The 24,355-nt window shown below is 40.5% G+C and overlaps 1 protein-coding gene across 1 annotated transcript in view; it reads right to left on the reverse strand.

Annotated features, from left to right (window-relative positions):
- Positions 1-24,355, reverse strand: part of dgkg (diacylglycerol kinase, gamma) — a 114,955-nt gene that overhangs the window by 69,582 nt on the left and 21,018 nt on the right. Inside the window, 15 exon segments of the mRNA XM_032516518.1 lie at positions 858-932; positions 3,468-3,541; positions 3,634-3,744; positions 7,778-7,827; positions 9,396-9,516; positions 9,995-10,083; positions 11,841-11,958; positions 12,738-12,857; positions 14,806-14,880; positions 16,877-16,926; positions 17,343-17,489; positions 18,122-18,388; positions 19,189-19,251; positions 22,456-22,606; positions 23,238-23,258. Of these exon segments, the coding sequence (XP_032372409.1) occupies positions 858-932; positions 3,468-3,541; positions 3,634-3,744; positions 7,778-7,827; positions 9,396-9,516; positions 9,995-10,083; positions 11,841-11,958; positions 12,738-12,857; positions 14,806-14,880; positions 16,877-16,926; positions 17,343-17,489; positions 18,122-18,388; positions 19,189-19,251; positions 22,456-22,606; positions 23,238-23,258 (1,532 nt within the window).

The raw sequence follows: 24,355 nt of genomic DNA on the forward strand, positions 1-24,355 counted from the left end.
TGTGTGTGTGTGTGTGTGTGTCAAGAGGTCAAATGCACAGCATAGCAGTAATGCGATGTTCCCATTACCCTTCACCGGCCTCTGCAGGTTAGTTTGACATGAAAGAAAGAGCTGGTCTGACAGCACACCCTCACTGAACAATAACTAACTGTACTTCATACTCACACTGTTTCATTTATGTTTCATGATGTAGCTTTAAGCTAGGGTAGGCAGTTTTGTTATGGAATCATTGGGCAAAATTTGCATAATAATTTTTCAGCATATAAATAAATACAAAGAAAGCATTATAATTCAAGTGTTCCTCCTCTTGGCTCCGTTTTCAGGGTTTAGAAAATCTAGCCCGTGGCAGGAGACTTTTAGTGGTGTTTTTTTTTTTTTTTAAGAATTCTCCAACACCGCGAAACATTTCTTCACAGGAACAAAAAGCTGTGTTATTTACATCTGGTTGAGGTGGCTGCAGACACAGATACATTTGCGAGATGGATATTATTTTCAGGAGTTGTTACGCTGCGTTGAAGCAGGGTGCTGTGCCGTCTCTGTTCCCGTGGTCAGAGCCAGAACCAGAGACGGTACGGACTACATTTGTGTCCCAACAGGTGACGGTACGTCAGCGTGGACAGCAATGTGGACAGCAGTGTGTCCAAGTAGTGTAACGCATTACAATTCAGTGACAGTAATATGGTAATATAACTTATTACACTCAACTGACAGTAACTAATCATCTATAGTGTATTACATTTTGGAAGTAACTTGCCCAACAATGCTCTCTGACGGCTGAGGCTCACATTAGAAGATAGTTTCTCTATTCATTCACCGACATAAAAAGAGCGACAAAGAGACAAATGCAGCAGACTTACCCTACCATTGGTCCCCCTTGGTCCAAACTGTACACCTGCCTGGGGTTTAGTAGGTACCTGAACTTCCTCAGCACCCTGGAAAAAGAGGGAAAGACCGAAGAGAGAACTCAAATAGTTAAAATACAGTGAGCACCTATGGAGTGTATTGATCAGCATACAGTACGGGATTTGCTAATCATTACATCAGACTTAAAGTTAAATGTTCCAGATTATGAAAGCGTTTTCATCTATATGTTCGAAGAATGAAAACGGTAAGTACCTCAGTCATTAAAAGCCCCCTTTCACAATGTGAAATAAGTGCAATTCCTGTAATGTCACAATGGGCTGGATGGGTCTAGTACAAATCTTGGCTGCATTCATGTCTGAAAATATCCCTTTAAAGGAGCGTCAGATCAGATGGTGCAGTAAATGTGTGGTGAATCCTAGCGCTAAGATGTGGATATCAGGGTTGGGTGATTGGACGAATACATCAGCTATCGGCAATTGGCGGAGTACATGGCTGGTTGAATGTTTTGGGCAACTTTGTCATTTTATTTAATTTTTTTTAAATGTAATGGTCTACCTCCAAAGAACGAATGAGAGCCGCTCAGTGTTTAACGACATGGGGAGAAAGCGAACTCTGTGAATTAAGGGTTCATTTCGTGATTGATGGAGCAGTGGAAAGATGCTTTTGGTGAATCATTATTTTGATGTGTCATTAACTCTCATCCTCCATTATTGTTGGTCTCATAATGACAAATAAAAACATTTTTCTCACAGTTGTCAACTTTTTCCTCTGACTGTCCAAAATTGCATGATGTCTAGTATCCTTTAAACTCTTTAAAGAGTCATGGCTCCATCTCTACTACAACCAAACAGTGTTTCAACTACTGTGTATTTACAAGTTCTACATCAGAATCCGCTGCTGCTGCATTTTCTGCCTGAAATGTACAGAAATAATCACTCCAGAGATCAGGGAGATGAGGCATAATATAAAAGAGAGAGACGAAGAAGTGGAGAGTTTTAGTTTGCATGCTCTTCACTCTTCCATCTCTTTCATCTCTTCCATCTCTTCCATCTCTTCCATCTCTTCCATCTCTTCCATCTCACAAATTGTCGGTGCATTAGTGAGCTGCATGTCGACACAACAGTTTCCTGTAACCTTTTGAGGGTTACATAAAGTGCCCATTGAAGCCTGCACAATTATCCTCATGTAAGTCTTATGCAGGCAATTTTACTGGTTGCTAACATGCTTCTGTGTGGTTGCTAACCACACAGAAGCATGTGGCTTCTATGTGGTTGCTAACATGCACTGCCTAAGTTTTTATTACTCAGTGGATAACGCAGATTTAGACAATGTGTATGCAGGACAGAAGCGTATACAACTTCTGATAAGTTCATCAATCACACCAACCATGCTATGCAACTGAAAGCTTTTTTTCACACTGACACAAATAGCAATACAACAGCCTCTGATTTCTCGTTCTAAATTATTATTTTTGTACTTGTAATGTCTATAAATAGAGAGTAATTTCCTTTCTAGTGGTAATAATGAGTGTGTTGCTATGGTAGCGTCTGACAGAGGAAGAGTAACAGGGTATAATTTGTCTCCGCGGTGGAATGTGGGGAGAGAGAAGATAGAAGAATGAAACATCAAAGACATTTATGTACAGCCCTCATTTTTTTACATTGCAGCATTCAGAGGGACAGCTGGGAAGTGCAGAACGTATAGTGCCCTTTGTGGCAGAAATCAGCTTCCTGAAGTGTGGTTTGATTTTCAGATAAAGGCCCAAAAGACTACTATAACTATAATTATACTGTTTACACTGTATATATGCTGTTTACTGTTTATACTAATAACACTTTCATTTAGTCGTGACATATCTGGGTCCAAAGGGACTGATAAGAGTCCATGCTTGAGATCCTGTAGGGCATGTATCACTACTTCCACCCCAGGTTGATCCTGTACTTGATATATAAATGCTATGATGATATATATCAAAGCTCACAACCCAAAGGTCTTGTATCCTGCAGCAAGAAGACACAGATCATCTCAACTTACAGTAATGGGACAAGAAGATGCTTCAGTTAACAAAAATTGAGGAGAAAAGAAATGCCCCAGAGTCCAATCTCTAAAAAAATAAATGGTTAAGTGTTTGGTACGAGGATAGGTTTTATCCAGAACCAGACAAGGGAACATTTAAAAATGAAAGTAATTAAATGGTTATTGTGAAGTTTAGAAATGAAAAGTGAATTTAAAATCCTCAAGTGATAGACTTAAATGAAAATTGAAAAAATAAAAGATCTACATGCCTAGATTGAAAAGGAAAACATAACACAAAATTCTAAAATATCAACTTAATAATAACATTTCAAAATTTTCTTCTATTTTTATCCTAAAAGAATCATCACATGTTGAAAGAAAATCCAATTTCTTATGCAGATTTCTGAATGATTGTTCTCTGTTTTTTTAAATAAAGAGCCCTTATCATCTTTGACCTATAACATCATCAGGTTTGAAATTGTTTATGAGAAGCCAATGGCTGTATGCATGGTCTCCATACTTGAAATGGCAGTTAATGGAGAAGACAACAGACCACAGCCAAAGGCCCCTGGGTGCCGGGAACTTACCGCTCCCCCTGTCTCCCTCCACTCTTGGGATTGACCAGGACCAGGAGCGGGCGAGTACCTGGGAGAGGGGTGATCTGGAGACAGGAAGAGAGAAACAGCCTCAGGCATCAGCTAAGCAGCTTTGAGTGGTCACTTTAACGTCGTACAGGAAGCTGGACCCGCATACCTGCAGTGCTTGTCCGTCTCCAGGGGAGAACTTGAAAATCTGAGTGATGTCATCGGGGCTGGTGCTGGGTGGCGACTCCCCCTCACCACGCTTCACCACAGAATGACGGTCCTATGGAAGGAGGAAGACTGTTATGGGTAAGCAACCAAGGACCAGGGGTCTAATTGTTCAGGGGCTTCACGCAGAGCTTCCACCGTAGCCTACGTAAGGGGCCTGAAGTTTCAGCCCAGTTTCATGGCAGTTCGTGAAATGTTCACGTTTTTTAATCTATTGATTTGTCACGTTAATCTCGCTATTTTCGTGTGATGAATTTTGAAGCATTGTATTTCAATGGGAAGCCTATTTCGTGATCATAGAAAGATTACGGTAGCGAGTAGTATTAATAAGCCGAAAATCAGCGCAGGGAGGTTGGTCGGGGGTGGTGGAGGGGTCAAACACCACAGGACCTTCACCCCGGAGACCGGGGATCGTGTCCCGCGTGTTGCAGTTCTTTTCTGCGTTATTCTCTTCCAAAACACAACCGTCCCGTTGTCGGAGTGTCGTGCGTGTGATGGTTCCTTTGCCTGTTCTTTTTTTCCTAACCACAACCGTCCATTTGTTGTGGCGCTTCATTTCCAGAGACCACGCATCGTGTCCCGGCGCAAGTTGTTGTCACCGTCCCGCGTGTTGCGTTTCGTTTCATTTCCCAGTTGTTGCGTCCCCCAGAGCCGCCCGGTGTCATGGCAGTTTGTGAGTTGGTCACGATCGAAAATTGTGACCTGTACACAAAATAAACAACGTTATCGTGACCTGTACACAATAAATAAAAAAACGTGACCATTTCACAAACTGGCGTGAGACCGGGTTGGAAGTGTGTGTGTGTGTGTGTGTGGTAGAGAAAGTGAGCGAGTGATGGCATTTATTTTCAGAGCAAGTGCGGACTCTAGAGGAACAGTGAGAGAAACAAAGTGTCTCCTCTGTGCTTTCTGACCACGGTCCTTGATTTCGTGTTGTTTGAGGAGAAGGAGAACCAGGAAATGAGTCGGGGGAAATGCAACACTACCGAGCCACGGCCGAGCGAGGTGCGTCGCTGGGACGTGTAGTTATATTTTTTGAGAGGTGTAAGTCAGGCTACGGCGTAGGGTCCGTGCCTCCACGTACCTGTTGATTTTATGCAGAAGCATAAATTATACTTTGCATTGATTACATACTGTAGAAGAAAGAAGCAAACTTTGCATGAAGAAATATCGTGATTTATGAAAATCATGCACTTTTTAAATGAGCTTTACATACTCTGCAGGTGCATGTTTCCTTGTATTAATGTTTGAAATGCCCACTATAAGTATGGATAATATGCATATAAGTCAGTCTCTCAATGAGGTATTTGTGAGGAAAATTGAGAAGTCAGACCACAAACCCTGGTAAAGAAGTGTGCAATTGAGGCAGGTGTTCAGTGGACATGATGGTCTGACATGACTTATTAGAAGAAAATCTGTTGACTGGCAGCAGGTCACCAATACCAGGTTCAGGAAGTGGTGGCAGCATGCTAAGTAAGATAACCTAAACATCCTACTTGTTGATGTTTTCCAGCTCTTGAGGTGTGGAATATGTGATTCCTTCCGTGTGATATGCAATATGTCTGCCTCTGGGTTCTCCTCCCAGCTGAGAGTTGCTGAGTGTAAAAGTTCCTAGACAATCTGCACTAGTTCTGCAATATGCTGCCCATAGAGCAAGGTGCACTAGCTAAGCCGGCTACTTCCGGTTTAGCACTCCGCTAACTTAAAGGATAAAATGATTTAATCACGAGTCTCTTCTAGACTTTCCAGTTATATCGAACAGAGTAGATATATTTGGATAGTGAGACGAGTCATTTCTTGGGGGTTGTTACGCTCAAAAAACTTATCCACTGATTTATAGAGGTCTCTTTTGCCTCCGGGAAGTAGTCTTTTTGGGCCAGAGGGCATCACATGACGGACACAGAAGTTGTAACTCTACTGATTGGCCGCCATGTCAAATTAGCTTCAAAGCCCGGCACACTTCCTGGGGGCCTGGTTGGACCATCCAGTAATACCTCCAAAGGGAGGTTTCCAGTGGGCATTACGGACCATTTAAGAGCAATAACACAAATGTGTTTTATACAAAAAATAATGAGGCCCTGATGACATTTTGTATCAGTCCATCAAGGATTATATCTGCAAACTGTTCAACGGCAAACTCTTTGTACAGTGATAGTTCGGAGTTCCCTCATTGAAAGAGAACAGTTGCTGTGGTGTCAGATTTAAAGTTTTCACAGCAGAAAAGAGCTGTCAAATTATTTGTACAAACTTAAATTAACCCTTGTACTGTCTTCATACTTCCTAATCTATAAACAAATATTGTATTTATCTCAATTTCAAACAATTGAGATAACATATGTTTAGGGAATGCAATCAGTCTCTTGTTAAAAAACCACTATGTGATCATTCTTATCTTGGAAAAAACATAAGTGGTCATATCCAGAAATATTTTCTGAATTGAGTCGAGAATACATGTTTATCACAGAAAATGAGGTAAGGCCATTGATTACAGGTAGAAAAAATGTATTTTTGTACCATTTTTCTTCTTGTAAAAATTTGAAATAGGTCAATTTGACCCGAATAACATACAAGGGTTAAGCAATTCTCAAAGTATGGCTTAAAATGCCAATTCTGAAGTGTGGTCCTTGTTGGAGCGAATAGAAGAAACTGAAGCATTTGGCAATGTTTGGCAAACACGTTGGGCACAGTCTGGATCATACTGAGCTGCACACCAACAGCAGAGAAGTGGATAAAGCTGCCGGTTGGAGTTCTTGAGGTTACATTTAATAAGGATAAATGCAAAATTATACATAACTATGCCCTCTAGAACAGGCACACCTAACTCAAGCTAGTGCAGCATCAGACAGTCCTGCAACATCTCCTCCTTTCATGAAGGTTATAATGTTTCAGTTTTTCTTGAAACTGTTTTGAGAGAGGTGTTGATTCATGACCACTGTGGATGCTGCAGTGTTTGTGGTGCTGTTGAACTGTACTGCGTTATACTGACAGGGGTTTCTATCATTTTTTCCGCAACCCATTTGTCGGTAAGTGTAGGCTAAATATCAGCAACACCTCTCTGTATGCTATAGCCAAGGAGGGAGGATTTATTGCGGGACCTTTATGTTAGACTGCATTAGCTTGAGCTAGGTGTATCTGGCAACTGAGTTCACATGACTTCCAATGTCTAGAGCTGACAAGAGCTGAAAAGATGAATCAATCAGTTGTCAACTATCAAATTAATCGCCAACTATTTTGATAATCGGTTTGAGTCATTTAAAAGAAGTCAAACTCGGGTGCCCGGATAGCTCAGTTGGTAGAGCGGGTTCCCGTCATTCCCCCCCCCCCCCTCTCTCTCCCCTTTCATGTTTTCATCTGTCCTTTCAATAAAGGCCTGAAATGCCCCAAAAAACTCAATGTTTTTTTCCCAATTCCAGAAATAAATGTGAATATTTCCTAGTTTCTTTACTCTTTTGTGACAGTAAACTGAATATTCTTTGAGTTGTGTACAAAAATGTGACATTTGAGGTAGTTCCTTAGGCTTTGGAAATACTGATTGACATTTTTTGCCAATTTCTGACTTTCGAAAATAATCAAAAGTTTTCAACAATTAAAATAATCATAGTCACAAAAATCACAGTCAGCTCAAGCATTTTGAAAATGTTTTTTTTTTAACGAGATGACATAATACTGAAACACAAAAACTAAAAAAAATCAACCACAGCAAAAAAAAAAAAAAAAAAAAGACAAAAAAAAAAAAAAAAAAAAAAAAAAAAAAAAAACAAAAAAAAAAAAATAAAAAAAAAAAAAAAAAAAAAAAAAAAAAAAACAAAAAAAAAAACAAAAAAAAAAAAAAAAAAAAAAAAAAAAAAAAAAAAAAAAAAAACAAAAAAAAAAAAAAAAAAAAAAAAAAAAAAAAAAACAAAAAAAAAAAAAAAAAAAAAAAAAAACAAAAAAAATAAAAAAAAAAAAAAAAAAAAAAAACAAAAAAAAAAAAAAAAAAAACAATAAAAAAAAACAAAAAAAAAAAAAAAAAAAAAAAAAAAAAAAAACATTCCTCCATCTGTGGCAGTCTTGTTTGTGGACAGCAGGAGAGAGAAAAGCTTCCTCACCAAGACAAACGGGGCGATTGTACGAAGGCAAGAGAGTGTGGTCCTCAAGGCTCCTCATCACACTCGGCTTCACATTAGATGCACCATATATGGAGCTAAGCGTGGAGGGGAGAGAGAGAGAGAGAGAGAGAGAGAGAGAGAGAGAGAGAGAGAGAGAGAGAGAAGCACAAACATCAGAACTGTGGGCATTAATCCATCTGTGAGACTCACTTTATCAATTGTTCCCAGTAGGAGACACTTCACTTTTGAGCTTGTTTATCCTGACGGTATATACAGATTATTTATCAGGTCGTAAATCAGTTGAATCATCAGTCATCGTATGAATCAGTTATTCAAATGTATTTCTATGCAGGATCCTTTTCGTGCTGGAAGTACAACAACTGCTGTGAGAACTTGAGAGTTTTAAGAGCAGGATGAATGTTGAGCAAACTCCAAGTCAGTGGTGACATCTAGTGGACGTGAACAGCGATGCCAAGTAAAATGAATAAAAATGGTGCAATTGATCACGTTGTGTAACTGAAATTTGGAGATATGAATCCAGGAGGGTGGGTTATATCGGGGTTTTATCTATTTATATTCTATTTTTATTATTTCATCTTAGTTGTTAGTCATACATATCTGTATATATGCATATGTGTAGGTTTGTATGTGAATATATATGTTATCCTCTATTTTTGTGAGGTGTATATATCTGTATGTATTTTCTCTAACTAAAATAAAGAAGAAGTTGAGAATAGGTTTTAGAATAAAAACAACACTGTGACTCACAGTGTTGTTTTTATTTTTTTGCACAAATGCCTCCTCATGTATGCTGGGTTGACAAATTTGACCAAACTGACAAAAAACTAAAACTAAAATCCTGTACATTTTAATTTTAAGTTAGTTTTGTAAGTATACAATATCGCTTCAGTTTGTTTTCTAGTCTAGTTTTTCATTCAACAGCTCGTTCATTGAAACCCATTCTGCTGTGCAGGTGAGTTGGATGATAACATCTGCTAAAAAAATCCTGCACTCTGCTCTTGCTACAGCATCACCTTTGATTTAGAAAACAACCTGTTACTTTTTCTAAATAAAAAGTGATGATATAGCAAGATTAATATTAACAACTGTCACTATTACAACCATAGAGCTGAACACACACACACACACACACACACACACACACACACCACCCACACAAACACCAGCTCGTCTGTAGGGAGTTGGATTGGTAACCGGAGGGTTGCTGGTTCAAGTCCCATACAGTCCCCATATGAACCAAAGTATGGTGGTGGACTGGTAGCTGGACAGCTGCCAGTTCACCTCCTGGGCACTGAACCCCCAACTACCATGCGTTAGGACCTGAGCATGTGTGTGTAGTTCAGGCCTGTGTGTAGTGTGTAATAACAATAAAATCAATAAAGAGTATACACTGTTTAAAGAAAGAATCTAGAGTGTATAAATCATAAAATAAAAACAAATAAAAAAATCTTAACCCTTACTAACTCTTGTACATAATGCGCGAGGAAAGGATAGATTTCTGCATAAAACCTACTGATGCTTGATTCAGATTCTGGATACTAGCCACTGCAGATCGGAGTGTAACCTGAGGAGAACTATCTGAGTCTGAGGCTGTAACTCACCGAGATGTGACACCAGACACAGTGCAGGCCCGTCAGGCCCTGGTAACACTTGATGCTTCGGTGACAGCGGTCGCACTTGGTGGGAGAGTTACCCTCCATCCAAACATGCTGCGTAGCCTGGCGGGCCAGAGAGAGAACCCAGTCAGTACATTTAATCATTTACTAGTTAGAAATCAGCATTTTTAGATAGTCAGTGAGTCAATATGTAAACATCATTGAGACTATTAAATATCATATAACTATAAAATGAATTGACTGGAAGGAGTTTTGTCAGAGAACTGACGGCCAGGGGTGACTTTTAGTCCCAGCCCGTATCTGAAGCTCGGCAGACGATAATCAGTGTGTGAACTGAGCCAGAGAAACCTTCCTTTAGAGCCTAATGACGTCAAAGCTAAAATACAGAGGATATTGACGAGATGTCTCCCAGACCCCGTCCCATGATCCTCGCTGCCCTGTTGAACGGAACCACGAGCCAGCGGGGACCAGCTTAACAGACGGGTCAGTGTTCCTGTCTCCTTCCCCCGCTGCATCGGCCCGTGTTATCAGCACAGCGTTAGCAGAATAAAAACCTTTCATGGGCTTCTTTTAAACTCACGTTAGTGTGTCTCCGGGACTTGGCGTAGGTGCTGATGCAGGCAGCGATGTCTTTGGACACACAGCGTTCGTGCACTGTGTACTTGCATACTGTGGGAACACAACAGCAGACAACAGTTTGTAACCCGCGGTGTACGTCACATCGACATCTCGTCTTAAGACCCATTTTTGTTCTTTGGGGCTTTTAACTCCATGTGAGTTGTGTGGTACTCTGATGGCTCTTATTGTTTTATTGTATTTTAGTATTTATTCATTTTATCTATTTTTTATCTTTTTAAACCCGATGCTCTTGTTTTGTAACTTTGTGTTTGTAAAATGTGCTATACAAATAAAGTGGATTGGATTGAAGGATCGTTTTCGAACCGATTAATCTGTCTATGATTTTCCCTGATCAATCAATTAGTTGTTTGAAAATGGTAAAAAATGTGGATCAGTGTTTTCGCAAAAACCCAAGACGACGTCCTCAAATGTCTCGAAAATATTCAATGTACTGTCACAGAAAAGAGAAGAAACTAGAAAATATTCACATTTATAGAAACTGGAATCAAAGAGTGTTTTTAGACTCAACCCGATTTAATACGTCTTGTTTTAACACCTGCATCTAAGAAACATGGCTCGCAGGGAGTTTGAGGAAACGTTGAACAAATTAAGAGTTTACGTCAAATCGCAGGTACTTTCATTCAACACCCGCCTGGAGAACTGCTACCTGGCAGGAATCAATCAGTGATGAAATCACGCACAATAACTTTGTTAATGCTCGTTTAATTCTGTAGACTGTGAGGACTTTTTATTTAAAAAAATTTTGACTCAGAGGTACTCAGATACAGCCAACAACTTAAATTTGAGTCAGATGCAGATGGCAGTGAATAGAAAAACAGATGAAGATGGAGGACCAGACAAAGAGACAATGACTGAGTTGGAGAGGAGAGTTTTTGTCCCTTTTTTCAACACTTTTGACAAAGCTTTTCAATGTTTGTCACTTTTTTTGACGTTTTCAACACTACATAACACTAATTTATTAACTTTTACAGTTATTTTTGGAATTTATGATCAATAAACCTCCTTTATAGGAAATTATACCTGATGTTGGTAGAAAAGCGAAATTAGGAATTATTGAGACTAAAATTAAAGGAATGGATGTTGATGGATAATCACAGACTGGAATATGTCAACTTTTACTCAATACTATTTCAACAACACTTCAGTTGTTTTTCACATGTAATAAAATTAAATAAGACCCAAAATTAATGAAAGTAGAGATGTGTACTTGCCAAAGAGCGTTGTGTTTATTTGGGGATTGCACTGGGTAGTTGAAAATGGGTCAATTTACTCAAGGACAACATGAGGGGTAAACAAACAGAAACAGCAGCCAGACAGACAGGCACAACGACAGACAGACAGGACAGACCACGGACAGACAGACACAGACAGACAAGACAGACAGACAGACGACAGACGACAGACAGACAGACGGACAGGCAGACAGACAGACAGACGAAGGCAAGACAACAGACGACAGACAGACAACAGGCAGACAGACAGACAGACACAGACAGACAGACAGACAGACGGACAGACGGACAGACGGCAGCAGGCAGACAGACAGACAGACAGGCAGACAGACAGACAGACAGACACAGACACGACAGCAACAGACAACACAGACAGACGACAGAAGACAGACGACAACGGAAGAGGACCTAACAGACACAGAACGGTAACAGACGGACCAGACGGACAGACAGACAGACAGACGGACAGGCAGACAGACAGACAGGCAGACAGACGGACAGACAGACAGACAGACCGACAGACAGGCAGACAGACAGACGGACAGAGACACTCACAGGAGCAGCAGAGGCCCTGCTTGCGGACTCCGAGCAGCATGGTGTGGCAGTAGTTACAGTAGGCTGGTTTGTTGAAGTGCTTCAGACGCCAGACGTGTTGCCCGTCTTCCTGTACGTTCTAGGAGGAGACAACACAGGACGGATGAAGCATTGAAAGTTTGTTGGCTTGTCTTTCAAGGACTTTTGTTATTATTGTTGAGAACCCGAACCCCGAACTGTGCAGTTGAACAAAGGAATGGAGCCAGGCACAACAGAGATTTTTATAGTTTTACATATATAATACATGTTTTCCTACCTAAAATACTCCACATTGTGTCACTGTTCTAACTGTTCTGCTTTGGTTCACATCTCCCTGACTTCGTCATTGTTCAAACTGAAGGTAGCATTCAACCTGCACTTCCTGTCTCCCTTACACACAGAGAGTAGGTCTTTTATCCCAGATGCAATAATCGTGGTCAACAAACTACAGTACACTTAAATACGCGAGTGTAGGCTGTACTCCATGAGTGTGAATGAAATGACTGTACAATTGGGAGATCTTTGTTCTGTTGATGTGATTTTTTTCATTTTGTGGACATGTTTTGTGTTTAACATTTTTCTGGTTGAGACCAAAGGCAGTTTTCCTGCCTGGGCTGGACAACACGGTTTACTCTATCCTATAATATTATTTTTTTTTTTTTAGTTTTTTTTAGGGTTTCCTTCAAAACAACTGAAGTGAGACCGGAAACGGAGGAGAGAGAGGGGGGAGATGACATGCAGTGGGAAGCGTGCTCTACCAGTTGCGCTGTAGTCCAACCTCATCATATGACGTTCTAAACTTCCAAAAGTTTTAACACATTAAGATTTAGTCAAACCTATTACACACACACAGACACACACACAGACACACACACACACCGTTTCCATGCCCAGCAGGACCAGTAAAGGGATGGTGGTAAGGCCTCCTCTGATCCACTCCTCCAGTGTGACTGTCCCGTCTCTGTCGTAGTCAATCTCTTCCATCATCTCCTTCAGTATCTAAAGTAACAGATATACAGTATTAAATACACACACACACACACATACATATATATATACATATATATATATATATATATATATATATATATATATATATATATATATATATATATATATATATATATATATATATATATATATATATATATATATATATATATATATATATATATATATATATATATATATATATATATATATATATATATATATATATATATATATATAAAGTCTGTTAAATAATGTTCCATAAGGTTTTTAGGTAGTTAAAGACTAGATACTACAACAAGGTTTATATATACATATATACACACACACACATATACGTATATATACGTATATATATATATATATACACTGTATATATATATATGGCCCAGCCTATGTTTGACATATATAGAGAGTATATATACAGAGTCCCCATGATTTGATATCATCACGACACCCACGCTACAACTTTGTTCATTATTTTAATTTTAAACATAGCCTTGGACACTGCACCCACAGCTTGGTCCTCACGCTGCGCCATCCCAGTGGAAATGTTAATTGGAAGTTGCTTTGCATTTTTTCCAGCTTCAAATGACATCACCCACAAGGAAATACTTTTGTCAGTTATCAGTTTTATCTAAAAAGATTAATATCTGTGTTCGTCTTACTTGAACAAAGACATTTCAGTCCCCTAGATGGAATTTTCCATCTAGAAACACCAACTGATTTCCTTCTTCTAGTACAAAAAGGTTAAATTCTCACGTGTTCTCATCATATGATAAAAGATTGAGACTTGGCATTCGTGTATCAATACAGCTTTTCCACGAAAATATTGCGATCGATAGATAGATAGATAGATAGATAGATAGATAGATAGATAGATAGATAGATGGATGTATAGATAGATAGATAGATAGATGGATGTATAGATAGATAGATAGATAGATGGATAGATAGATAGATAGATAGATAGATAGATAGATAGATAGATAGATAGATAGATAGATAGATAGATAGATAGATAGATAGATGGATGTATAGATAGATAGATAGATAGATGGATGTATAGATAGATAGATAGATAGATAGATAGATAGATAGATAGATGGATGTATAGATAGATAGATAGATAGATAGAGTGGTGTGAAAGAGTGTTTGCCCCCTTCCTCATTTCCTGTTCCTTTGCATGTTTGTCACATTTAAGTGTTTCGGAACATCAAACCAATTTAAACAATAGTCAAGGACAACACAAGTAAACACAAAATGCAATTTGTAAATGAAGGTGTTTATTATTAAAGGTGAAAAAAAATCCAAACCATCATGGCCCTGTGTGAAAAAGTGATTGCCCCCCCTTGTTAAAACATACTATAACTGTGGTTGTCCACACCTGAGTTTCCTCTGTAACACGGACAGATGCCGTGCAATCTGTTTTTTTTGTTGTTTTTTTAATATCAGGAACTTGGCTTTCTTTCAACCAAATTGCCTATAAATAACATGGATGCCATACAACGTTCTTCAGGTAAAATGAATGATAACTTTCACCGAATTTTGGTGGATTTATTGAATTTTATGGCATTTTAAAAGTGACCAAAACCTCGGAAGAAATTACAAAAAAAGAGATTAAAAAGCGATGAAAAAAAACAAGAAATTAATGTTTTTTGTATAATATCATAACGTTTAAGTTTTTAGGCTATGAATTAAAAAAAAACAAAAAAAACAGCAAAAACGTTGGAAAAAAAAGCGCCAAAAGATTACGAATGATGGGAAGACAACACAAGGGTTAAAGCCATTTTGTGATTGTTTTTCTACCTTTTTGAAACTCAAATCCACTTTCTTGGTGTCACTCGCGGTTCCAGGTGGTATAAAGGGTGTGGAAATCATGAACCTCCACAGAGGGGCTTGTTTACATTTCTCTTCTTCCTGCTTTAGTGCAGTGGAGGAGAGTGTGTTTGCTCACCGGTCGCAGTTCTGTTGAATCCCACTCCAGATACTCGGCCACGTGCACCATCTGATTGATGATGCGATCCAGCTCCTACAGAAAGAAAGACGTACCACATAGGACAAAGAGATCCTAGCTTTACCTTCTGCTAAAATAATCAACTCTCCTACACTTCAAACATGGATGACAGGCTTTAGAAATGCTTTTAAACGGTTTAAAAAACAACCTTTCGGGGGAATTCTTGCCTGTTTGCCATACCCAAATGGATACGTTTATAACTTAAAGCTCTATTGTGTAGTTTTTGGAGTTGAGTCTTAGCAAAAAAATGTGGTTCTTTCACAAATATGTGCTTATTCATGTGTAATTACTTCCACCAACTAATCAAAGTATTCTCGTAAGCGTAGAATCTGCCATTCAGAATCATTCAGAATGCATAGAAGCAACTTGCTCTCATATTTTCAGCCATGTTGCGCCTCCATCTCTAAAATAGGTTAGCCAAAGAGTGACATACATCAGCGATTCACGCTTTTACACTCAGTGGCAGCATGACAAACGCCAGGCATGGGGAGAAGATTCCTGAGCGACTGCCGGCAGATATGAAAACCGGTCGCAGCTGGAGCATCACGCCATTCTCTCGGAAATGTAACTGAGTCACGAAGGAAGATAATTAAAACGACAACGTGACAGGCAAATCAATAAGACCAAAGTTAATATTCCAAGATGGGAAGAGCAAGGATTTTAAAAGCCAAAGTTGCCTGCTTTCTTTTCTAAAGGTAATTCTGCCTATTTCTGTGAATAAGGCTAAACATGGCACGGTTGTGCATAACGCTAGAACGACGTCTAGGATACTTTTCCTCGAGTCAATGATGAAAAAGGATTGTACCTTGTAACATAAACGTGATCATGTGAGTCGTGATTCCCCTGGCAGACATGTAACACAGACCAGCTACAGCTAGAACAGACACTAAGAGCTCATTTAGGTTTCATTGGCATTGTTCATGCTGCAAAGAGAAATATATTAAACACACAAACCTCTGTTGCTTCTCTCTTTCACTGTAAACATTGCTTTACACTATTAATCTTGACAATATGCAGAATAACGATAGCACTGATACTTTACCAACATTAGCTTGCATGTGTTTGGGAACACGATAGCTGATGTTAGCAATGAAATGGTCTCACGGACTCTCACGGACGCTAATTCAGCGTTTGGCCACCGTAGAAGTTTAAATGCGCTGAATGGGAGGGGGCAACCGTTTTTACTTGCATTTTTTTTAATATGTTAGGTCTATAGGTGTTTGTGTTGCTGAAAAGAAATGAGAGGTGAAACCGGGCCAATTACAACAGCTGGTCAGTCTGACGTCATGCTGCCTGAGCTCATTACTATTCATGGACTCGCCCAGTTGTGCTGGGTATAGGATGCTGATAGCCAGGCTCCCATTGGCTAGCTGTTAGCCAATCAGAGTCAAGCAGCTTAGCACGTTGAATTTCATTGAGAACTGGCACAAATCAAACTGGGGTTTCCTGCAGGCTTTCTATACCACGCTAGAACGGCTTGAAACAAGGTAACCAAGGCCTTTTTTACACAAAAATGTAACAGAGTCCATGGTAGAAGTTACCACAAAGTAATGAAATACATGTGGTAGGGCACCTTCAAGTCTTCTAGTTTCTGTGGATCTGCTTGTTTAGCATGTGGCTAAAACCAAACCTAAACTACATCAGTTCAAATATGGTTCATAGTCCTCATCTATGATAAGTAAATAAGATATATTTTATGTCACACTAACAACACATGTATACAGTTTCGGACCTCTAGGCCTTACCATAAGGGAGCTAGGGAGTTTTTAGTTCAGTTAGTTTGTGAAGTCTGCAAGTACATGTTTATGTGATCACTAATATTAAAACTGAGCCGAACCATTTACAAATGAGCTCATCTAAACACAACAGCTGTATCCGGGTGTCCAGGTGTGTATTCTTCCAGCTGCTGTGTGCTAAGGGCAAAGAGAGAGACAAGACACAGAGAGAAAGATGGAGAGGAGGAGGGGGGAAGGGAGAGGGAAAAGGTGCAACAGCAAAAAGGGACACTCACCGAGCTGTCCAGAACCCCGTTGCCGTCGGTGTCATACAGCCGGAACATGACTAGAGGGTAACGAGAAAACAGAGATCCCATGATCACTGACACACCAGGGTAGATACAGTTAGTGTCCTAAGCAACATTTGTTCTGGGACTCTCTCCAGATGGCCAAGGGGTTAGAGAAGTGCTAATTCCGTACTGAAGCACAGGGACCAGTTAGAAGAGATTAGCCTTGTCGGTGTGCTCCAATATAGCCTTAAAGAAGTCAATTGGACACAGCAGGGAATATGCATGATACTGAGCTGCCCTGTGTTGGGGTGTAACCACCGTATCTTTTCTTGGGAAGAAGGGAACACCCTTGCTGTCAACCTGAGCTGACATGAGACCAGCGGTGTCAGTGGCCCGAGCACATTAACACAGACTCGACATCCCCCTGAGAGGAGCTGACCCTTGATCTGAATCCCCAAGCCCTGTCACTCACACTCCAGCTTGTCCTCCGGCGTCCCTCTCTCCAGCAGGGAAAGGTAGCAGACGATGTCCTTGAGAAAGACCACCTGGGGCGGCGGGGAGCCTTTCTGGGGCGACGGACTCCTCCGCAGCGACAAATGCTTCTCGGAGTGGCTCCTCTCTGTTGATGTACAACACAAACGGTCAAAGTTGCTTCCAGCACCCACTGCTCTGTCTACTCCGCTGTGGCTCCTCTGGTGAAATCAATAGAAGGAATTAGGTGAAGGCACCTGTAAATTACACATTCAAGTATTAGCCTCCACAAATACAATACCTTATAAAGGGTTTTCTATTTCCAAATGCATTTTCTATTATTGTTAGTGACGTTGAATATACAGTAGTGGTGTGACGGACAGTAGTTAATCCCTGATCCGTACTGATCCCCCAGAGGTGAGAGGGAGGTAGGGAGGGGTTTTATTTGCTGTGGTGTTTAAAATGTTCTAAATTAATAATAAAATGTAAACAGGTTGAATAGGATTGGACTTGTTACAACTGAAATTAATATTTTTTCATTACAGACAGAAAGTGGGCAAACCAGGAAAACCAAGTACTCAACTTGAATGTATGTTGCTTTAAAGTTTATAAGTGAGTTGATGAAGTGATGCAAATCGTCCCGGCCCTCTGACCATGAATAAATATCAGATGCAAACCTTTGAGTAATACATCTGAGAAACCCTGGGCCATTACCTGAGAGCGTGTGTGTCAAGAAAAGAACAAGAGAAGACAAGAGAGTGTCAGTGTAGCTAACCTCACCTGGTGAAGGTTTGGGGGACACTGGCGACCTGGCAGGACCAGCGTTGGGGCTCAGGGCATTGCTGCTCGCCTCTGAGGTTTTGACCTGGGTGCTAGGTGATCGTTGGGGACCTCCAGGTGTGCAGGCCCCCGTCCCTGAATGCTGTGAGGAGGAGCGAGATAGACGAGGGGAGGTGCTGGCTCCCGAGCCGGCCGCTGCGTTCATCAGACTGCAGTGCTCCGGTGTGTGCCGGCCCATCGCCGACAGGATGCTCTTCCCGTTCATCCCTGTTGGTGCGGACATTGAACGAGACAGACGGAATAACATTAAGGGGACAGAGAGAGAAAGAAAGGACACATGAGTTGGACAGAAATTAGGAAAATGATATGGGCGGGGGGGATGCAATGCACAGGGAGTTGTTTAACTTTTATGGAGCAACACAAAGAAACACTGTAAAACTTCACAACAATCCAAATTACAGAAGCACAATATGAGGAAAATATGCGATAACATTGTTGAATATTCCTAGTAACAATAGTACTTGATTGATGAATAAACAGATATAAAAGTGTACTCAGTTCTGCTGCTTTCGGTTTTCTGCTAAAATACAAAAAAGGCAAAAAGAAATCATTATCAACAATATTTAAGTGAAGAAATTGAACATTAATCTGAAGGAAAAACGCACCATTAAAAAACCAAATGATAGTTACATTTTAAGGTGCAGTTTTGTGCTGATACTCTTTTCAACTAAACCCAAAAAGTGACTTTGGCGACATATGTTTATTGCGCAAATCGTTAATGCATTGACTATTTAAATAAATAAAACTGTTTATTGCGCAGCTCTAATCCATATAGGCTACCAAAGAACTCAGGATGCATAGAGTGAGAGGAAGCAGATAAAATTACAACACTGCGTTAAAACCATTCACAAAGCATTAAGTCATACACTGACCCACAGGCAAAATACTATAAACTCACATGGACACAACTAGAGCACACCAAAAGGGGAGCAGGAGGTTATAGCCAGCAGGGCTCTTGTCTCATTACATCACCCTGATGATACGGGCTAGTCGACCTGCTCCGGTACCTGTAATGGGGGCACAGGCCACTTCGGTCTGAATAGAGATGCCTGCGTCAATGGAACGGGCCTCTGTGGTCAGTCATTGTTTTTCAAAGAAGAAGAAAAAAAGACAGCGGCAGATGCAGCAAGAATGAGTGAGCATCAGTGAAGAAAGAGTATGTTCTTTGTGTATTTGTTTGTTTATATTGTTCACAGAAACCAATTTGGCTTAAAAAATATGGCAAGATGAATTAAGTACAGAAAGTACATTGGAATAACAGCCCTATTTTTGGATCTTTTGTCGAAAGCAGAGAGCTAATGTTTCAATGTGTCATCAGTGAGGCCTCTATTACAGTATATGTTGCACCATATTCTCTATAGTCGTCCAGGCAGCATAATTGGTGGCAACATTGCTAATTGTATCTCCTTCATCTGACATAAAGGCCTCCTGTGGACGAATAAAAACAATCTAAGTCTGTATTGCTACACCCATCAGTCCTGAAAAAAACAACAGAAGATCCCAAAGGAGTCAATCAGTACACAAACCAGCTTCATCCAGACTGGCTCAGGTCCTGTTATTGGAGACTGCCACCAGGTGGCAGTGCAGACTGTATCAGCTGTCTCCCTGTGACACACACTGACGCAGCAACAGAATCCACACAGGTATTGGTTCTTTTTTTTTTTCAAACGTAATAAGAACATACACAGCATGTCACCTGTGTTTGGGCTTCCTGTGTCAGACTCATGATTTGAATGTGTCATATTGCTGATGCACAGACAGGCACCAGCAACGTGAGCAGCCCTGTTTATATTCCTGCCTGAACCTGGAGATTCAAAAAGAACATGAACTAAGAGCAGATCATAATCCCTGTCTAGATATATAGTTATTTTATATAAATTGATAATGAGTTATTTAGGTTTTCTGCACAATGTGTGTACAGTATAACAAGTTAGCTACTAGATTAGCCAGACGTGTCATCGGGCAAAGCCTATATGCCACTATTTTCTGACAAAACATTTAATCAGTTAATAGAGAAAGTAATTGTCATAGTAGTTGCCAATGAAAATAGTTATTAATTGTAGTTCTAAAACTGCCCCCAGTGATTTCATCTTTGTTTGTTACACCTCAAGGATGCAAACAATGGGTTTTGGGGAATAACACTGAATGCAAACTTTTGTTTGTATTCAAGAAAACTCTGTAGGGCATCTTTAATTTTTGAGGTCTCCTTGAAGGAACGCATTTCTGCATTTATTAGATATTTCACAGTGAAGACCACCGAGAAGGGTGGCACAGAGAACGAAAGCTGAAACTTCACAAACTAAACTAACTGAGACACTATGAGTCTCAGCAGTGTTGCTACCCAAAGCGACATGCTGTCACTCACATTTAGCCTGTCTTCATGTGTCGCCTCTTACTTTTACGTGCAGAAATAGATTTCTAATTCAACAGTCCATCTGTCTCCTCAGCTGCTCTGCAGTGAGGCGCACACAGGCAGACGCCGGTGCCAGGGCCCACGCACACTCACATGGACGGATGGAGGCAGACACAGTTTACACCTGGAGCAAGGTGCAAACGACCTACAACACCTGAAGCTCTCCGTCTTCTGCTCTGGTCAGTGTGACGTCGTCGTGTAATCCGCGCTTGGTCAATTAAGCCTGTCTGTGTGCCTACGTGTCAAACAGATGAAAAAGGCCAACTGCTCAAATGGTTTGTGTCGTGTTGTGTTTTTTGTCAAAATCACACAACAGGTTGCAAAGACCACAGCTGTGGTTACCAACTTTTACTGCTGCAACCCTGACTCACACATATGATCTGCACCCGCATGAAAGTAATCTCAGTAATCTTTGTTCAATCTTAAAGTGCTCATATTATGCTAATTTTCAGTTTCATAATTGTATTTAGAGGTTGTACCGTAACAGGTTTACGTGATATAATTAAAAACAAAAACGCTATACATTTGTTGTACTGCCCACTACTGCAGCTCCTCTTTTCACCCTGTGTGTTGAGCTTTCTGTTTTAGCTACAGAGTGCACTTTGGTTCCATCTTTGTTGGGAGTCGCACATGCTCAGCAGCTAGAAAAGGACTACTAGCCAGTCAGAAGCAGAGTATGAGGGCCCTGACAGTACCTAGGTAAGGACTACTAGCCAGTCAGAAGCAGAGTATGAGGCCCTGACAGTACCTAGGTAAGGACTACTAGCCAGTCAGAAGCAGAGTATGAGGGCCCTGACAGTACCTAGGTAAGGACTACTAGCCAGTCAGGAGCAGAGTATGAGGGCCCTGCCAGTACCTAGGTAAGGACTACTAGCCAGTCAGGAGCAGAGTGTGAGGGCATGCCAGACTAGCAGCTAGGCGAGCATTATAACGTGTGTTACAAAGTGATGCATGTTCGTCTCTGAAGTGAAGGCTGGACTACACCAGAGATGTTCGGAGCAGATCGTGAACAGTGTGTTCTGTTGGAGATGGTAAGTCCCTTTGGTGTGGACTTTGTTCTTTTTCAATTTGTAAACCTATAATGTGCACCAAAAGACACGTAGCACAATAAAGGAAAGGGAAAGAGCCAAAAAGCATAATATGAGTACTTTAACCCCAAAAAAGATTGCAGAAAAACTAAAACCCTTTTAACATGTTAAATGGTATAAGTTTTGCTTTGCTTTGATTTGGCATTTTCTGTTGCTTGTGGAGAAAGAACAGGTCACACATGACAAGTTCATAAATAGACAGCTTTTAACTGAATGCCCTTGTTGCTGTTTAAATTAGAATTAGTCCATTAGAGCCAACTAGTGACAACAATGATAGAAACAACAAAAACTAAAGGAAGTGATAAGCCACAGATGCTTAAGGGCGTCCTATTGCTTGGTCTGTTAGGGTCCGAGTTGGTTTCACTTATCCTGGATATGGTCCACTGTATCAGATTTGCTATAAAAAACAGCACGTCATTGTTTTAGGAAAATGAAAGTCTTTTGGCAAAGTTCCCAGCTTCCTCTTCTTTTATTAATGTGCCTATTAATCATATATTCTGATTGTGTTCAATATCCAGACAATGTTATACTCAGGGTTCTGGAGGGAAGTGGCTGTCTCAAAAGATTTGTGAGAGGATTTTGGATTATTTCAAAGTGAATTTGTATGGCTCAAACAGCTAACCAACTTCCATGGAGCAGGTGTACCCTGGATCCTTCTATGACAGGAGCAAAACCTGAAATGCACTTACATGAAAAGTCATGGATTACAATTCTGTGAATGATGTGATCAGTGGTGTTAAATGATGCAACCATATAAACACAAAACAGCCTACCCAGTAAGCTGGTTCCTGCACAAGACTGATCGGGAGAGCAGCCTCCTGTCTTGCTCTTGAAGGATGTGAAGAGGTGCTGACACAGCTCCTCTGGAATGTCGTTTTCCAGGTAAGTGGCCATAAAAAGCTGGAAGCCCTCATAATCAATGGGCTGCATGGGAAAGGAAAGAGCAAATAGGTTAACAGAATTATTGAGGAAGTACTCTCATGAACGAAGCTTACAACAACCATGGATGAACGGATTCATTTGGTAAAAAGAACAGGAGAAATGAGATGGACTTTTTGATTCAAGTTGATCTGCAGTCTTGATGGTGACATGCCAGTTTTCTGTAAACATTCTCAATAGATTTTATAGTGAGACGTTAAAGGTCAGTCTACTGACCACCACAGAATAACACATTAAGGTTAGCACGGGAAGACTGGAGATGCTGGAAGCTGCATCCAGATAAAACCTTTGGAGGCCTGGTGGCTTGAAGGAAAACAATGTAAAGAACACAACGTAGACAGCAAAACATGTCATGTTAACATTCCTGAGCCCCTTCCATTGACCTCCTGCGAATGCCCTCCACGCCCTCCCACAGCCATGTGGATGTGGCGGGTGCATAGTAGCACTCAACTCAACTTAAGGACCCTATGAACTCTCGCCTTTTCCCCTCTGGCAGAGTGTCAGATCATCTGTAGCAGATAAGGCGGGGTTATGTCATGTTAGTGGACAGAATGTGCATGCAGTCCGCCAACACAGACACCACACAGCATGCAAAGCCCGTGGGGCCGAGGCTTACTTGGTTGAGAACGTCTTGCTTCTGTTTAACAGTTGGGACAACGAAGAGCAGAAGGATGGAGGGAGGGAGGTAAGAGTGAGGGAGGAATGGGTAGAAGAAGAGAAGGGGTTAGCTACTTTGTGTCGATGGCGGTGGCTATGTTGTGGGGATGCACGATATGAGGAAAATGTCAAATTGCGATTATTTTGTCTGTTGTTGCGATTACGATATGATTCACGATATTGGAGGGAACGGTACATTTTTTGGATCATTATTCTAATTTTCATTGAAACACAAATAAAAATTAAGTATAGTCATGTAATGAGCAAAAATCTGTACCAAACAAAGATGTTTTCCTTTAGTCTGTATGATAGAACCAGGACATCTCTGCAGAATAGTTAGACACACATTTTGCCATTAACAAATAATGCAATGCCAAAAAACATTTAAATCTGAGCTTGCGCAACTCACATCTGCACTTGCCTCACACTGGGTATTGCGATATGCTGCCAGAGTAAGAGATGTTGGAGAAACAGAATTGGAAAACCTGCTGTCCAGAGGTCACCAGTTTGGCAACATTTGCCTCGTTCTGTAAGCAAACAGCGAAGGTGTGGTCCCAACCATGGCATTTATGGATGCCAAATTATTATTTTTGAGGATGGTGAAGACATTTGGATGGCATCTACTCTCCTTCTGATTGACAAGAACTTGTTGCCTGCGGTTGGGTTTGTTCATTTTAGGCAAGACGAGTGGGATTGGTTAAGGTTACGGTAAGCCAATCAGAGGTGGGTGCACCTCGTAAACTCATGGTGACTCTCGGGAACACTTTTTCACTTTCATTTTTTTTTATTTTTCCTTTATATTACACATTTTCTTTAGCTTTATATTCTGTTTGTTTTTTGCGTTACTTTTGCGTTACTTTTGCTTAAGTTACTGTTATTACATTTTAAATAAAAACAAAATACATACGATACCCAACCCTGAAGTTGTAAAGTAGGCTACTGAAATCCACAGAATGAGTTACAGGCTTCATTCAAATGGGTGGCAGTGCCGTGATAATTTGGAACAAGACAAATTTAAAAGTCAAAATGTCTTATATCGCACAGTAAAACACGAAGCAACCCTCTATACATGCTTTC

The sequence above is a fragment of the Etheostoma spectabile genome, chromosome 5, assembly GCF_008692095.1.
Source record: "Etheostoma spectabile isolate EspeVRDwgs_2016 chromosome 5, UIUC_Espe_1.0, whole genome shotgun sequence".
NCBI lineage: Eukaryota > Metazoa > Chordata > Actinopteri > Perciformes > Percidae > Etheostoma > Etheostoma spectabile.